Source organism: Solea senegalensis, linkage group LG1, assembly GCF_019176455.1.
Source record: "Solea senegalensis isolate Sse05_10M linkage group LG1, IFAPA_SoseM_1, whole genome shotgun sequence".
Taxonomy (NCBI): domain Eukaryota; kingdom Metazoa; phylum Chordata; class Actinopteri; order Pleuronectiformes; family Soleidae; genus Solea; species Solea senegalensis.
In genome coordinates, this window is record NC_058021.1 from 24,391,196 (window position 1) to 24,409,708 (window position 18,513).

At 41.3% G+C, this 18,513-nt stretch overlaps 1 protein-coding gene across 4 annotated transcripts in view; it reads left to right on the forward strand.

Annotated features, from left to right (window-relative positions):
* The window catches only part of LOC122769059 (myosin-9-like), an 84,638-nt gene that overhangs the window by 58,594 nt on the left and 7,531 nt on the right, over positions 1 to 18,513 (forward strand). For all 4 annotated transcript variants that reach the window (XR_006360405.1, XM_044025336.1, XM_044025347.1 and 1 more), the window contains 6 exons: positions 4,664 to 4,748; positions 7,247 to 7,358; positions 15,653 to 15,762; positions 15,864 to 15,938; positions 16,831 to 16,924; positions 17,018 to 17,058. Coding sequence is in view for 3 of the 4 variants with exons in the window: in XM_044025336.1 (XP_043881271.1) it covers positions 4,664 to 4,748; positions 7,247 to 7,358; positions 15,653 to 15,762; positions 15,864 to 15,938; positions 16,831 to 16,924; positions 17,018 to 17,058 (517 nt within the window). In the remaining variant the exon portion in view is untranslated. The remainder of the gene's footprint in view (positions 1 to 4,663; positions 4,749 to 7,246; positions 7,359 to 15,652; positions 15,763 to 15,863; positions 15,939 to 16,830; positions 16,925 to 17,017; positions 17,059 to 18,513) is intronic.

The following is an 18,513-nucleotide window of genomic DNA, read 5'->3' on the forward strand; positions in this document are numbered from 1 at the left end:
TACAGATGTAACAAATACAATAGCACACACACATGCACACACTCTGTAGATTGAGGTTTGATTTAATGGGGTACGGCTTTAGCTGTATGGTAATGATCTGCTCTGTGTGTGTGTGTGTGTGTGTGTGTGTGTGTGTCCAACAGTGTCCTTTGTAGTAGTGTTTCAGTGCAGGAATGGTGATGGCCGGGTCTCTCTGGGCACAGAAATGTCTCATTAAGAATTAACGTACACATCTACGGTCACGCCAGGCAAACACCTCACATACACACGCACACGGCCATTTCTCTTGACTCCCACTGCTTTAATTAGCACATACACACTTGTTCTCTGAGGTGCAAACACACACACACACAATCACCTATTGTCCGCAGAGAGATGAATCTGAGGTCTCTCTCTGTGGCAGACAGAGGCTGGCTTGCTCAGTGAATACTGCTCATTAACAAGATAGAAACAGAAGGACAACGCTGTGTAGCTTGGCCTTTGACTGTGATCAAAACGCATTCCCTCAACTCCACGCTCGACACAAAACCACATATTATTCAGCTTTTACCTTCAGCAAATACAATCCAGCAACATTGAGCAGATCGTAATGACTTAAGAAGAATGAAGATGCATTATTATAACAAAGAGGGCATTGTTTACCTGGATACAGCAGTGGCCTGAATAGACTGGGTGAGGAGTCAGTTTGAAAAATTACTGCCATGAACAAAAGGCCTTTTCATTAACATGAAGCCCTTGTCAAGGTTCTCTCTGTATTTTGTAAACATTGCCATGAATGGTGATGATTCTTTTGTTGCTTGTTAACAGCAGTTCTGGCCTAGGATGGAGTGGATTTTAAAAACAGGTTAGAAGAGACGTACATAAAAAATGCCCAGAGAAGTAGACACACATCACGTAATTACAAAATAAGGTTATATGTTATTTTATGTACTAACCTGTCATATTATTTGTCCGTCTTCACCATTCTGTAAAATTACAGAATTATTCATCTGGTAAATTAAAAATGCATTGAAATATCACCATGGTTGCAGCCAGTAGCAGCAGGAAAACAATGCAATGCAAGTCCCATATAGTTTTTCCACTGTTGATATATTAGTTGTTATACAATTGACTTATTTATTTATTTTTTCTGTCATTTTGTTTGTTTGATGGCATGGAACTTGTAATATGTTGAATCCCACAGTTAACTGGGAATATACAAAACTGTAGTTGGGATGTGATGGGTAAGACAGAAGGAATGTCAAAATAGGACAGAAACAGAGGATAGGAGGATGAGTTGAGAACCCAGGAGATGTCACATGGATGAGATTGAAGTGTCTGAAGGCAGCTGAATTCAATCAAACTGTGTCAGGAGACAATTCAGAGACGGGAAAGAAGGGGGTGATTAAAAAAAAAAAAGCGAGAGAAAAAAGTCCTTAAATATGGTGTACGACTCAATGCGTCATATTCTGTCACACTTTGACAGCGTGCTAGATATCCTGTTTCTCACACAATAGTGAGTAAATCGTACGGCGCTTAATATGGCGCTTAGAGTACGCCAGCCTGTGCCGTACAGTGTCGGGCAAACAGCACATTGATCAAGATAACATCGCATTCTTTTTATATGTATATGTTTAACTTAAACAGATTTACTTGTCTTGAAAGAGAACAAAAAGTAGAGAAAGCTTGTGTTTTATGTTATAAATTGTGGTTATTGTTCAGTTAAAGTAACATTTTCCTAACTCTCAAAATATTTAAATGTGACGGATAGTGTCGTCTTCCATGTTAAATAAGATGAGTTGTAACGCGGGCCATAATGTGAAATAAATGGGATACTGTGTGACAACAAATGAAATAACAGCATAAACAAAAACACAATATCCATATTTCCACACTCCCACAAAAACAGAAATGTGATATTACCCGCCCTCTGTGCTGCTGATGTGCATCTGCCTAAAGATGATGAAATCATTATTGCTCACATGAGTATGTGCATGCGCATATGTGTGTGTGTGTGTGTGTGCTGCTATTCACCCTGGATCCCTGGACGCACACGTGCACAGGCCTCTCTCCTCCAATTCACCTCTATTACTAGCTATAATCCCATTTCACACTCTATCGATCCCCAAAACTGTTGTTCACCGGAACCAGCAGCAAACACTGGCATTTCTCCCCATCATTTCACCACCATTGTTCTTTATTGCACAAAGAAGCCCCCCCTTTGTCTCAGAGCAAACTCAGCCCCACTGAAATATGAATTATAAATGTATGGCTAATAAAAAGAGAAGGGGAGAGAGAGAGAGAGAGAGAGCGAGAGAGGGAGAGAGAGAAAGAAAGGGAGAGATAGAGAGAAGTGGTTGGTAGAAACATCAGAGAAAATGACTCCTTTACAAGAGTCTATTGATCAGTTTCTATCAAAGGGGGATGTCAGACATGAGATTACCTGGCAGTTTGAGCATTAGGTGCCGTGTGTTATAGCCCCGGGCCCTTGTACCGCTGCCATAGGATTGTAAATAAAGCGAAGAGGAGAGTGCAAGAGGGGAATGTGTTGGGGTGGATGTGTGTGTGAGTTTAAGTTTCTGTGTGTGCACGTTGGTCTTTGTCTTTGTGAGTTTTTTTTCCCACTGTTGTGTGCATATGATTTGTGTTTGTTTGTCTTGTGATGTATTTGTGTGCATGGCAGTTGTGCAGCTGTGTACCTGCACCTTTTGGCTTATACCCAAAAGCAGTGTTGCAAGCCCATGAAACTTCATAAAGAGAGAGAAAGAGTCTTGAGAGGCTTTGGGACGCCTCTCGGGAGCACCTTAGCCTGCTACGAATCCACCAACAAAGCCAAAGGAAGCCCCTATGAAGACTTATGAAGCTTTTATGAGGGCCGGGCAGGGCCCAGCCTAGCCAAGCACCGATTCAGGGTTAGCTGGGTTTTCATCCTTCTCATGTTAAAGGTTAGGTGCAAGAGCGGGATAATCTGACTCCAGATCTGTGATTAGATGGCTGATGCTGTATGATGGGGCTTTGAAGCTTGTATGAAGGCAGAGAGTGGGAGGCACCAAGAGTTAGATTATGGATTAATGTCACATCCTAAGTTTAAAAGGGTCAAGAAAGTCAAGGAGTGGGTGAGATACGCAAGATCTTGGATTGTGGACTAAAGTCATAACTGAACTCATAAAGCCTCTAAAATCAGCTTGTAAAAGACACCAAACATCATAGTGTAGAACACTGTTCTTTTGGTTACTGAGAAGTGTAGAGAAATCGAGGGTCGTATGTGGATCCTTGTCCAGTGTGTGTGTAAAATATCGAAGAGTTTGTGTAAACGGTCCGTACGCACGGCTGCTATCTGTGGCCTCCCCTGGTCAGAGGTGTCACTGAGGTCACCTCGCAACTAATGCCTTGAATGAGAATTTGATCCCGACCTCAAGTTTTCACATCTCTACCTTTATTGATTATTTGGAGTCATAACAAACTTTCACCTTGAGTTTTGGAAAAAAACAAAAACAACCCAAGGTAGAGTGCATACATGCGCGCGCGCGCGCGCGCACACACACACACTCAGATAAATGTTAATGCATCACTGAATATTTTTGCAGTTCCAGCTAACGCATTGCTTTTTTGTCGGACTTCACTTTAAATGGTTCGGATCGTACAAAACCATGAATTAATCATGGTTTCATTAAATGCAGATGCTCCTTTTCAGAATCTCTTTTCTTTCTGGTGTTGGTTTTTACCTTCCGCCTTCTCAACATGTCCCACTGCTACCATCACAGCGTGGTGCATGGCCTTAAAAGCATTACAGCAATACACTAAACATTTTTCTGTTTCTATTTCACACACTCGAAATACGCATCCACACCCACAAAGTCAAGGTCCATCCTCGAAATATTCAGCGCACACACCTTCTCAATATTCACTAGCCTTGGCCACCGATGGCTGACAGTTTATGTTATATTCAATGAATACTGAATTTTAGTGAAAAGGTTGAAGAAACATTGACTCACAAAACAGAACACGCAGAACAAAACGGGGTAAAACAGCAGAATCCAAAATTGTAAATTCAAAGTGTAAAGGCTCTGCAAACGCAAATGTATCCAAGAAACCTGACTAGTGGTTTATTATTCATCCGTTCGATGTGCTAAACTACTAAGTGTAGGACAATGGGGTTTTATTGCATGTGGACGGAAGAGACAGTTGAAAGGGGAACGTGATTGAGGATCTACAGAGTATGAGCCGAAGTGGCCTGCTCAAGGTAAAGAGTGCCATCTATTGACGAGGTCTGGGAGCTCTTCCTCTGCATCTCAACAAAAGGGCTGCTGCTCCATCCATCCAAGTGTAATCACTGCATTACTTGCACTCCTTCCTCCTCGGCCTCTGAGACACATTCAGTGCCTCTTCTGTGGCGGAGGTTGTCGCTTTGGCGGTGAAAGTGACTCGCGATTCAGATTTTCCCCCCACTCGTGCCGAACTTCCCGAGAATCAACAACCGCATCAGTGTATGCATGCTTTGTAAATCACTACATTTGCCTTGGTCTGCTGTACTGTAGAAACATATCCCTCATGTTGCATATTTATTTTTATTTTACAAAACTGAACTAAGTTTGAATTAGGTCCACTCTGTAATGACTGAAGTAAACTGTTGCTTTTCCTCACACTTCTCTCTCTCTCTCTCTCTGTGTCACTCCTGCTCCAGTGGAGGATTTGGCAGCCCGGGCAGAGGAAGTGAGGCGGATGGAGGGAAGCCTGAGCGAGGGAAAGCAAGCAGAGGAGAAAATAAGGTAAGAAGGAAGAGAGGGAAAGAAGCTTCCTCTCTTATCCCTTTCCCCATTGTCCCAAGGGTGAGCGCAGTAATCAAAAACATTTAGATGTTTTATGTGCGGCATACAGTAGGCTGTTAAACTCAACATGTGTTGAACAGAACACCCCTGAACTCTTAATACATATATTGCTTAAATGAGTGCACAAAAACAAAAAAGCCAACGTGTGGCTTTCTCAGACATTAAATTGTTATTGTGAAGAATTTTAATAGCCCAACATGTCGACTGAATAACGACCGGCAGCGTCTGTTTTATCAAAATACCAAAATGCGCGCTGAAGGCACTCGGTGATGTTAGATGTTAGGTCGCTGAGTTCAGAGTTCAGAGGTGAGACCCCTGGTTGACCCCCGTGTGTCACCAGAGCTGCGGTGATGACATCAGCAAGCATGTATCACCCAGTCGAGTGTGTGTTTGTGTGTTTCTGTTTGTGCGCGCATAGCTGCGGTTGTGGCTTTGGCTTCGGCATGACCTCACTGCAACGGTCTCTCCGTCTCAGGGAGTTTCTTGGTTAAGGCGAGCCGTGGAACATTTTCCCTCGTCAACCGACAATTTAAAACTCGGCATGGAGACTTTATAGGTTACTTTCTGAATTATTGCATTTTATTACATTTCAAACCAATTTTAGGTACTGGATGGTAAAACAATCGCTGTGTCTGCATATTACATCCATTTGCAGAATCAAGCTGTTTACTGTTAGCCCAGTATTATCTAATAACTGCAAAGACATGAAAGGTTTTTAAGCAACAACACCATACTAATGGCTTCCATCTGTGCTGTGGGAAATCCCCTCCTTACTCCACAGGACGCCTCCTCGCTTTCTTCCCTTTCTTTCTCCCACTCTGTTCATCCTATCATGTGTTCTCTCTGTGGACCAATCTATCAGGCATTGTCTTTCCATTTTGTTTTGGCTGTTCTAAATCTGCCTCGGATTATTTTTTTTTTATACCAACACCGTCTTATTCTTCGAGTATCAGTCTTAACTACTACTGCTGTTTTGATCTGTATTGAGCAACAAAAAGACTAAAATTTCTTTTTTTTTAATCATATATTTAAGAATTTCTATGGTGAATCCTACCTCTGACCTTTTTTTTATTTAAAAAAAAAAAATACAGTGAGTCCATCTGGAAATCTTTTGTTTTATGTCGGCATCCATCTCTCACACTCCTCATTTTCCTTCTTCTACTCAGCGTTGTCTAATAAAGACATAAAGATAACAAACGACTCTAAAATCCCTCACTTGAGATGAAGTTATTTGTCAATTTGTCAAAAATGCTTTAGACTTTTTTTTTATAGCAACAGGTTAATCATGTTAGTCAGATTTCAAGTAAAATGGTAAACTTTGAGCAGATTACGCCATAATGATGATGATAATAATAATAATAACAACAATTCATATTTGCAACCTTAAAAGTAGGATCAACAGTTCAGATAAACCTTTTTACATTAAATGGTCAAAATGATCCACTGTAAAAATAATACTGCATCTATGGAGAGAGGGAAATAATAAACTGCATTATTTAGTTTGTGTTTTTTGAAGTGTCACTTTAACGATAAAATAAAAACTTGGAGTCAAATGTTGACTCTCTACCGTCTTTCCTGTCGTTCCCTTTTTTTCCTGCAGAATAAAAAGGTTACTTTCCCCCAAACTTTTACCTTTGAAAGGCATGAATATTATTTTTTACTTTTTGTGCCGTTCTTGTTATTTGTCATTTCTATATGTGCTTTTTCGAGGTGTGTGTCAAGCGTGAGGTTGGTCTGTGTGTGTGTGTGTGTGTACGGTGTTGCGGCTCACTGAGCGGCCGAAGCGCGGCTGTGGAGGGAGGTTTGTGGAAATGGTAATCATTTGTCGTATTGATCCTGCCGTAGCCAGGGCAGCTGGCACACACAAACTCTCTCGCACGCATTGTATACACACACGCACACACCTACACACACACTAACAGACTCACACACACACAGGCACCACAGTTGCGTGGCAGGAATAGACCCTTTCATATTGATCCCCTTCACATTCCCTTAGCTCGACTGCCATGCACACACACACACACACACACACGCACGCACGCACGCACGCGCGCGCGCGCGCGCAGCTTTCTCACATATCCACACAAAATCTACATTGAAAATGCCAACAAGTCTGAATTTTCCAGAAGCTTAATTGTGTTTTAGGAACATTTTTGGTAATAATGATGATTATCACGTGTTGTATTATTCTTTCTAATTTTTGATTACGTTTATGTAAATGTTATTAATAATCAAGAGACTGAAATCCAATCAAGATGATGCGCTGAGTGATTGTGAGAGCTAGATTATAGGATTATAGAGACATGACTGGTATATTTTTTATGAAATGATTTATTAACTAAGAATTAAAACAGAATTTGAATGAATAACAACCTTATTTAAGTATGTTTTTATTTTCTCCATAAGAATCTCTCCATCTTTGTGTGTGCTGGCAGGTCAGTGGCTATGAAGCTGGAGACTGAGGTGGCAGAGCTGAGGAAGAGCCTTCAACAGGCTGTCAATCAGAAACTCAAGGCAGAGAGAGACAAACAAGATGCACAGGACCAGGTAAATAAATACACAGCAGACCTTGCCAAATAATGTGTTTCTATTGGCTTGGTATTGCACAAGTAATGTGTTTGTCATTTGAAAAATCCCTGTACACACAAAAAAGCTATACCAATTTCACAATTTCCATCATGTCTATTATCATGGATAATAATGTGAGTGTTTACTACATCTGCTAATTAGCATATTGATCTTTTTAGATGGATAAATATTTTCAGCCATCTCTTCTCCCCTCCAGTGTCCTCCAAACTCCTCTCTCCTTCCTTTCTCTTCCTTTCTCCTTCACCGCCCCCACCCCCCTACCTTTTTGATGATTAGTGGCATATATCCGGTGCTACAGCCTGGATTATCTTGTCCAGGAGAGGGAGGGGTGTGTATGTGGGACCTAAACCTGGCAAGGTGATTTGGAGCATTAATTCCTGGGAGTAATATTCCCTGATATTCCCTTATGTTCTGGCTGGGAGTGTTGGGGAATCTCTGGGGAGAGCAGTTGTCAGAGCTGAGCTGCTGCTGTACAAAGGCAGAATGGATAATTAAGGGTAAAGCCAGGATGGGGAGGTGATGTTCATTTAGATTCGACAAACTTTGAATTCCTTCTAAAGCTTGCACGCACCATGGTGCACTCGGATTTTGATTTTTGCTTTTTTTTTCTTCCAATGCCTCCTTAAAGTTTCTCTGTTTTTTTTCTTTTTCTTTTCTGCTTTTTGTTTCTTTCTTTATTTCTCCCTCTCAGATCCCCTTATCTCTTTTTGTCTTCTCTCCTCTTTTTTTTTTTTTACTCATGTGTTACCCAAGAGGAAGACAGACTTATTCCCTGAGCTCATTTTATACAGCCTATTAAAGGCGGGATTGTTGCACCTTTACTCTGCTTCACCTTTCTGTACAAAAGGTACACTCAAGGAATGGAGGCTGAAGTAGTGGCAGAGTTACGATGGGTCTTCTTAAAGGCAATATAGTCGGATCCCAGCATGTCTCTCTTTTCTTTTTCTTCTGTTTGTCCTTGTGAATGATGAGGCCCACATGGCATGGCTCTCCATTTGTTCTGACTTTCCTGCCTTAGGCCATTTGACTGGTCACTCAGTAGACAAGCAAGTCTTTGTCATGAGTTCTTCGTCTTTCTCTGGACTTCTCTTCAAATCTCTCCGTCTCTGCCTTTGCCACCCCTGAATTTGGTCTCATAAACAGATATTCATCTTTTCATTGACACCTGTTATTAGGGCCCATGACGGAGGTGGGAAGCCGCTCTCTACAGATATTGTTTTCGAGGCATACTGAGCAAGGTAATGGAAAATGTCTGCCATACATCAGACAGTACATGGTGATTGGCCTTCATGCTTTAATGAACTTACTGTGTGGAATTCACCAATGAACTCGGTTCGTCAGGCTTTCACCTGAGGCACAATGTTAAAACTTAGAGAGCCTTTAAATGACTTTTTTTTGCAATAGTCGGTGTACATAAAGGCTGAGTTGCTGTGGTTTAGTAGAGACAGAATGCCCAAATATGGTTATATGCATTTGAGTTTTTCCAGTATTAAAGACTACATACACCCTGTGATGGACTGGCGATCTGTCCAGGGTTTACTCTGCCTTTTGCCCTGTGTCAGCTGGGATTGGCTCCAGCTGCCCCGCAAACCTAATGTGGAGAATAGAGCAGGAGACAATGAAAAGACCATATGCGTCACATTGTATTGGATTAATGGCCATAATGGTGTAAGATAATGTTCTGCAAAGGCCCTCCTCTCTAACATCAGTCACTATTTTTATTCTCTTCTTAGAATCCCTCCCAACGTGCGTATAATACACCTGTTCATTTACTGAAACCCGCTTGTTGGACTCAGTAGGGCTGAAAAAAAAACGAAAAATAAAACTATAAATCCTTCTTTGTTCTGGTAGAGACTTAAAGATAAGTGCTCAGTGATGATCATAATTGCTGGTCTATAATTATCTAAGGAAATGTGTTGTGGAATAGACAGACGTTAACAAAAGACCCGTTTGAGAAGAATGGAGAGAGTAACGGTAATGTCCATGGGTATGAGTACACTTCTACTCATTTACAGTTTGTCTAAATTTGCAGTTGCTTTTGCACTTATCTGCACGTCCGTGTATTTGTGTAGTCGCAGAGTCAGACTAGATCCTTCACCGATCCCCCCCCGCATCAAACTGTTTTCCATCATCTCAACAACAGATGAGCTCTCCAATGAATTTGTCTACATTCTGTTTAAACACCGGTGTGATGGCCATTTTGACTATGACTCCTTCATTAGGTCCTGATCTCTGTTATTGACTAGCAGAAGATGAATTATCCGCTGGTGAAAAAAAAAATCAAAGTGTTTGAAATGGTAAATGGTACACTACAGTGGCCTATAGAGGAAATCTATATTATAAATTGCCTCAGTGCACAGTAGCTGAACCTCAGATAGCTCTGTCTTTGCGGTGGGTATGTCTTTGTATGCAGTGTGTGTGTGTGCTGAGTGAAACCAAAACATGTTTGGGTTTTGTGGGGTTCTACTTAGTGTTTCTACTCTGATATGGAGACAAATATTTGCATATTTTATGGTGGTAAATTTTATGACTGCATATGTGCGTGCACACACACACACACATTCTTGTATTTCTGTCCATTTTAAGACTTGCATTGACTTTCATTCATTGGGAAAGTCTACCCAAAGCCTTATCCCAAACCTTAACCATAACCAGTTAATGCCTAACCCTAACCACACTTCAAATATTAGCCGTAACTCAACCAGTTCCTCAGAAATCAGGTTCTGCCATATGAGGACTACTGGTTCTGACGAGGTCAGTGTTTATGCTAGAAAATGTCCTAAATAGGTAACAAATACAAGAACACACACACACACACACACACACACACACACACACAGGCACACGCAGACAAAAACACTTCTCATGTCTGTCCCTCTGCATGAGTCCAGTTCAAATACAAGTCATGGTAAACATGTAGGCATGTTTTTGTGACTGATCAGATCATCTCTTCTCTTTTTTCCCCTCTCTCTCTCCATCACACAAACACACACACACAATCACGGTCATTAGTGTGTTTACCTCCGCTTCTTTTTAGCATGGAGCGAAAGATTTCAAACATTTTTAATGAGAATTTGTGGGGAAGTTTTCAAAAAGCAAAAGTTTATCAGTGTGTAGTCGCCTCTAAACTTCTTAGTTGCCCTTAAATCGTGATGTCATCCTATAGAAATGCAATTAGACAATGGCTTTTAATCATGTCGAGTCAGTGGGGTGCCTAAGACTGCTCCTTGCATAGGCATCATTGATCAAGACACAGAATCACAAACAGCTTCACAACACTTTTTTTGTGCCACACAGAAGTTGGACATGAAGGTGGGCAAAGCAAATGTTCATTTGCTCTAGTTTCCTACATCTTAACTTTTGCAACAGTGACGGGCGGTAATTTAGATGCCTAATATCACCGTCATCTAATCATTTTTCTGCGAGACGCAAACATGTACATCTTTACCTGTAAGTAGCTGCGTGGGTGAGCGGACTTATCTGTTCATTGATCTCACTCATTATACCTGATTGAAGCCCCAGGCCTGCCCTAATTAGCTTAAAATGACCCCACACTAGACCCCCGTTTTTTACGCACACACACCGGTGCAGGTTTGATGTTGGAGAAATGAGGACAGATAAATGAAGCTCATTTGTTTAGTTGATGAATCAAGGAAAAAAAATGGACCAATTCTCAGGCTGTTTAATCATGGAATAGACTTTGTATTTACTTTGCCTGTGTGTGTGTGTGTGTGTGTGCGCACACAATGTGTGTCCCCATGTCCCATCACGCTCGAACACAGCTCATTAAGTTACAGAGATGTAATTCATTTGAGAGATGAGATGGACAGACAAAGTAACAAAGTTTTTTTTTTTTTTTCTGTCCTCCTCATATTAACTCGATAACTTTCTGTGTCCCTCTTGGCTTCATACGCCGTCTTCCTTCACAAAGAAAGATGCTGTGTCCAGGGCGGTGGCGGGGCCACATAAGGCATGATGAATTTGATTTAAAAAAGCAAAAGAAGAGGAAATTATGAACCAGGCACGTAAAGGTTGTTGGGTTTTTCCTTCCGTTCCGTTCGTGCCATGCAAATCAATCACACAAAGGAAATATTATTCTGTAATATAATGCCTCCCACTGAGACATATTGTTTGTATGTTGCTGTTTTATGAAGGTGTTTTCAAAAAAAATAAGCAAGAAAAAAAGCAATCTTTTTTTCCCCTGAACTCTCTCGGCTCTATCAGCACATCACTAAACAACAGAATAACAACTTAAATGTTTTGTACGCTGCTGCAGCACAGTCACCTCAACAACTAAATATCTTGTTTGCCGAGTAGGAATCCCTCACAATCAGGACACATTTATATATTTCTTTTGTTGGAGGAGTTTCAGTTAAGTATGGTAGTAAAGTAGGACTTCACCAGACTGCCGGCCACTGATTGGTCAGAGGAAGAGGCATGAGCGCGACGTCCGACGCAAGAATCAAGCCGAACAATGCCGAACTGTAGATCAGTTAAAACGACTTAACAATCCTAAATACGTGGGTTAATCTCCAACTATTCCCTGGGAAATGTCTAAAATGTCAATATTTAATATTTTATGGAGGAAGTACTGAACAAAATGTTTTATTTATTTAACTTATTGTAATGATTCAGTTACACTGAGAACAACTACACACAACTGCACACAACACAACCTAAACTGTGCCGTGCTGAGGCGAGTCGAGCTGGAACCAGGAAAAGCTAAATACACCAGACTCCTCTGTTAAATATTGCGATTTTAGACATTTCCCTGGTAATTGTTGTAGATTAACCCACGTATTTAGGATTGTGAAGTCATTTTAACTGATCTACAGTTCGGCATTGTTCGGCTTGACTGTGTTAATTCTAAGGTGTTTTTAAGTGTTGTTACCTGTAAGCAAACGTCCTTACAAAACATTGCCATAATGAAATACAGGCAAAAATTAAACATTTACATATAAAAAGGTCATTGAAAGGACATGGAAGTTTGCAGCATTGGGAATCTCTCTAAATTTAGATTTAGTAGCAGTGACAGCTCCTGACGTTCAGTGATATGACTACACCCCCCCAAAAATGATACATAGCCTCAGTTCCTTCAACATGTTAGATATACATATAGATTTAAAGGATACATTTTACTGTCAATGGGAGAAATTTCATTTCATCTTGCTGGGAAATGGTTGAAAAGCGTCTGCTGCAGCCTGGTAATGTAGTAGTGTGCATGCACGCTAGATGCAAGATAGGGGACTTCAATAATGGCAGCCAGTGATAAACAACCCAGCAGCATGCGTAGGAGAGTGTGTGATGAAAGGGTTCAGGGAAAAGAAGTCCGGCCATGCAGGAGCAGATGAAGGTAATTAAAGAAGCCATCATCAGCATCATTAATATGCTAGATCTGCTGTGGCCCACTGACTAGTCTAATGGAGAACATGTCATCATCGTCACCATTAGGGAGAGTCAGACACACATAAACACACACGGTCTTAATGTTGGGTCACGCCATGATTATCACCATTAAACCCAGAGTGAGAAGACCTGCTTAGGAAACGTCGTTCTCCCCTGCCATCGTACACACACACACACACGCACACGCTTGGATCTTTAATTCAAACCCTGTGAGTGATAAGTATGCATATTTAAGTGATGTCAGGCCTGTTGGGTCTTTTAATTAGACAGAATGAATGAATGTTTTATAAAAACGTGTTTAACAATAAATGTGTTCATTAATTTGATGAGAGGATGTGCTCTGATGAGCTGAGTGGAACAGAGTAATGGCTCAAACTCGGCTTCGCCGGTTTGATGGTGATGGTAGAAACACCCAGACTGCTTTTGATTCCGCCCCCACCCCCTCATCGTTATGTTCTCTTTTTTACCCAGAAAAAGTTCACTTTGAATTATGTTTATCCCACAGGGTTGGACAGTTTGATCTGTTTTAGTGCAAACGCACATTTGTCCTGTTCAGCTAATGTGCAACATGATCCCAGTGTGCAGTTCCATGGAGAATAAAAAAAAAGAAAAAAAGATGGAAAATCCATTAAGTGCACAAGTCCTCCCAACTTTGTTTTTTTTCTGTCTGCAGGTACGCTTTGTGGTTTGTCACAAAAGTAAATTCAGATATAAAAGTTGGAAGAAAAAAAAGAGTATTACTCCACAAAGTCCATCTTGTAGCCATTGTAACCAAAAAAGTGTGTGCTGTGGCCTGGACAACTCTGCCTTATTCTGATAAAATAAACTATCAAAATGATAAATACCGTTGAAGCAGCTGTAAGGATTCCACATCCTTCAGCAGCAGCCGCTCGCCAGTAAACTCATATTTTCTTGCGCGGACCTGAAAGGACCACTGGTTTTGCGAAACTTGTGTCCCAAATGCATTCTGTTGCCCCTTTTAGCCCCCATCATCTGCTAAAATATTTGTGCAACAAAACCAATCTAAATGTTAAGCAGGTATGCTACTTTACTTCCCCCCCACAACCACCACCCCCTGCTGCAATTGCACCTCCTTGTCCTTTTTTTCTCTAAATGTCCCCATCTCTCTCTCTCTCTCTCTCTCTCTCTCTCTCTCTCTCTCTCTCTCTCTCCCCTCTTTCTCACACACCCTTTCACTGCCTCCCTTGTCACAACATCAGGCCCGTGCTGTGATTTAGATCCCTACACCAGCCAAGCCAGTCAGACAGTCAGGGGGGGAGATGTTAATGTGAGACCACAGGTAATTACTGTCATTACAGCATGCCACATATCCTGTCATGGTGTGAATGTGCTTGTACATGCCCATGTGGAGGTGTGTGCAGACGCAACGTGAGTCGAGGTGTTTTTTTGTTTTTTTTTCCAGAGCTTTTAATGGTTTGATACAATTTTTTTTGTAGATAATTAATATTGGTGTATCAGCCTGCGGTTTTAGCCAATAAGTGCTTCACATGAAGATGCATCAAGGCATTAAACAACTTGAATGAAATCACAAACAACAGGGGATTCGCCGTATTTATTCTGTTGTTGGTAAAATTTAATTACAATTGATAGCCTGACTCGCTTGACTCCTTGGAATCGAATGATTTGCTTGATATGATTCCATTGTCCCCACTGTTTATTCGTCACCGCTGTTTCTGCTGAGCTGCAGCCGCTCCTTAATCAAATGGAATTAAAAGTGTAATTTGTCAACATGTTATGAAATTTTAATTATTGATAATGTGTCACTGTCATCACCACATCTTTCTGTTTGCCTCGGATAAAGTCGCTCCATCGTTTTGCAATATTGTGACAAATCAGACGTGGACCAAGTCACTTTTAACACTTGTGTTGAAATCAAAAAAAGAAATGTAATATATATTTATATATATCTTCAAATATGTTTTTTAAATTCATATGATTTTGAAAATATACATAGACACATAGACACATATGCAGGGATGCCATGATTTATCTCCCATAGCAGTTGATATTTTGACATTTTAGATTAATCAAATGACATTTTTGGAGACATAAATCATTGCCCACATATGAGAAACTTTTTCATGTTTGCCCAAGTCTTTGTTGGTTGATGGTATGGTATATCAAGGTGTTTCCATGGCGATAAGGGAAATGTGTCAGGATCCCCAGAGTTTAGGGCTGGAGAGGTCCTGACTGAATCTGCAGTTTGGTGTGCCATGGCATCCCTGTTTTCACGACCGTCTCCTCCTCCTCTGTTCAGACTTCTGGCTGATTCTGCTCATTCCCCACCCTTCATTTTTTGTCTTTAAGCACCTGCCTAATACATCACCCGGCTATTTATACCTGTGTCTGCAAATGCCGCCTATTTCAGCCCCAGTTATTCCCCATTTACCACATGTTTTTCTTGTGTTGCCATGATGCCTCTCTACAGCTTCTTTGCCTCCAATCCAAGCCACGACTTTTCACATACAGTTTAAACACCACACATGCTGCCTAGTCCTAATAAAGCAAAACATCATTTTTGAAGTTCTGGTTGAATTACCACTGTAACAATCAGTTTTGCATTTATGGTGGAAGTGCCTGTGTTTGTAAGGGAAACAGACTTAAAGCTCATCTTTAGTGGAAAGTAATAGTTTCCTCTAAAGGAAGCAATAAAACAAGGTGCAAAGGACTCAAGTACATATAAAGAAAATCATGGAGTGAAAGTTTTTTCACGACCAGTCCAGTCAGATGAGGTTTAGAGAAAGGAAAATACACCCACCATTTTATGTTGTAAATTGTAATATAACTGCTTGTGTTGTGATAGAGGATTTTAATGTGTATTGCAGGTGGATAAACTGCGGTCAGATCTGGAGGGGACACGGTCTGACCATGCAAACCTTCGCCATGAGAGCCAGCTGGTCATGACCAACATCAACCATTGGATGACTGAACAAAAGTATGAATACACCTGGGACATGTTCTTGCTTAAGAAAGCGTACTTCTAATCTGGTCTTTTAAAATTCAGACCTCAGATAACTCAAGTCCATTTTCTTCCAGGGCTGCCAGTGAAAAACTCACTGCTCAGATGAAGGCCCAAAACAAACTGCAGCTCATTGTCGCTAAAGAGAAAGAGTGAGTATTCATTTCAGTGGGTTTCATGCAAAGAGACACTGGTGGTTATCGTGCGTGTGTGCGTGTGCGTGTGTGTGTATTATGTGCATGTTTTGGAGTGTTTCAAGTGGACTCTCTGACCTGACAGTCTTTCTCCATGACTGTGTCATTGTGATTCATGCACACACACACACACACACACACGCACGCACGTGCACGTGCATGCACACACTGTCCGCACAGAGACATGGGCGTGACATATTCCTCTTTTCAGAGATCAAAGTGGTCTAGCCGTCTTCTGTCATCCCGCCCTCCTGCGGCGTTATACCTCCCTCAGCCCCTCCTAGCAGCACCACATCTGTCTCTGTCTGCTTTTTTTTTTTCCCCCTCTCTGGCTCTCTTAACTTACACACTGTGTGTGTGTGTGTGTGTGTGTGTGTGTGTGTGTGTGTTTGTTCTTTGGTTGACCTGCAGCAGTAGTAAAAGTCTCCATACACCTGGAACATAGGCTACATGAAAGTCTGCTCTGCAGAAAATTTCCCCCATCACACTTTTCCATACATTTCTACTTCTGTAATATAAACTGGTGTCATGTTATATTATAGTAAGATCAACATGTTTTTTGTAATTATTCAGGTGTATAACATGTTGTGACTCAAATTCATATCCTCAAGAGTAAGCGGCTGCAAGAATATACCATTCCATTATACTGGACCATGATGTGCTAGTTAAAGACGGCTCGGAAAAGAAAAACAAAGACGCCGCTGCAGTTGCCTGGTAGAATATTTTGTCTGCCATGTTAACAAGAGTCTCTTGATGATAATAGGCATCTGTCTTTTTTCCGTGTCTGCCTCTCCATGTATATTTTTTTTCTCCGCTCAACTCTGTCTCTGTATCTCCCCGGCTTTGTCAGACATCTTCAGGAGGCTAATGACACATTGAAGGTGGAGGTAAAGAGACTGAAAGAAGTGGCGGATGTGAAGGAGAGAGACATGGAACGCTTCAAGGTGAACAAGTGCAGAGTGGAGAAGCAATGCAATACAAATAGAAAGAGACGGGGATGACAAAAAGGTTTGTTTTCATTTTCTAATTGTTTGCAGGCCCACATGCGAGAGCGAGGCATCTGGCAAGATGAGAGAACGTGAGTCATCTACACGTGTGTCTGTGTGCGATTGCACATATGCATTGGTGTGCATCCACCAGCTGATCAGAGTTTAGCACTCACGCACAACAAAAGCGTTGCCCACCACGTTTCGCTCTTTCACACACAATCTATCCCGAACAAAGCTGATGATGATAATAACAGCAGGAGTGTCAAGTTGTGAATGAAACACCCCTTGGGCCCAGACACTTGTGTACGTCTGTGTGTGCGTGCGTGTGTGCGTGTGTGTGTATATATGTTTTATGTCTCTTCTCCAATCTGAATACATTATTCATGCTGTGCCTTTAACAATGATTACACTCCAATCAAGGGCCTATCCTCTCCTGCCTGCCACCCCCATGGCTGTCAAATAGCATTCATCAATAGAGACGAGATATATTTATCATGTTCATTAAGACAATGAAAATGAATGTGGCACAGATGGGATTGGGTGTCGGATAGAAGTGAGAAAGGCGGGTGTATGGGTGTTTATGGAGTGGGGGACCTCCCTGCAGGAGTGCTCCCCAGTACCCCCAATGTGACCCCCCCCCCGAGGTCACCCTCATTAACAACTTCCCCTCTTCCCTACCTCGCCCCGTGTTACACCCTCATGTTGCACCTCTCCCCTAACGAACCACCAGGCGCTGTTTCCAAAACGGATCAGATTTGTTTTGACTGGGGTAAATTTCCAATGCTATTCAAAGCTGTCAGTCATTTTAATGATATCATTAAGGGGCCACGACAGAAAGATGAATCGCTTTTCTTTGTCTTTCCTTCATAATTGCGAATGAGCCGGAGAGAGAGAGAGCGTGCGAGAGTGAGAGGCAGTTCATATAGACGTATGTATAAGAGGGCTTTTGATTGAGTGAATATAATAACATGGAATGAGATAAAAACAGTGAATGAAAGCCTCCTCCTTAGCGTCTTCTCTTTTCACTCTCTCCCATTTTCTTTATCTTCTTTATTATGAGAATTCCTAATTTATTTTATTTCATTATTGTACCCCCCCACACACACACACACCTACCTGAAATGCCATATGTATGAAAATCATACATCTATATAACAACAGATGTGTCATGATATTTGCATAGCAGCCACATACAGTACACTCAGTGTATAAATCTCATTATTGACGGCAAAGGGGGGCATCTTCGCAACGTCTCTCCACTCGCTGTATCAGTGACAACAATCAACAGAGTGTGAAGGTTTTGTCATTAGATATGCCTTTATTAAAAAAATGTATTATGGTTACACAGACCGCTGTTAGTGTCGCGGCTTCATGTTGTGGATAGATAGGTAAGGTTAGCAGATAGGTAACAGAAAGAAGGGGATAGGAAAATAGATTAAAAAAAAAAGGCTCAGAGATGCTCCTTATGTAACATTTGTAGTTTTTACTGGTTTCTTTCAGTTTCGCTGGCATACAACTGTACGACTTAGATCATAAAATTCTAT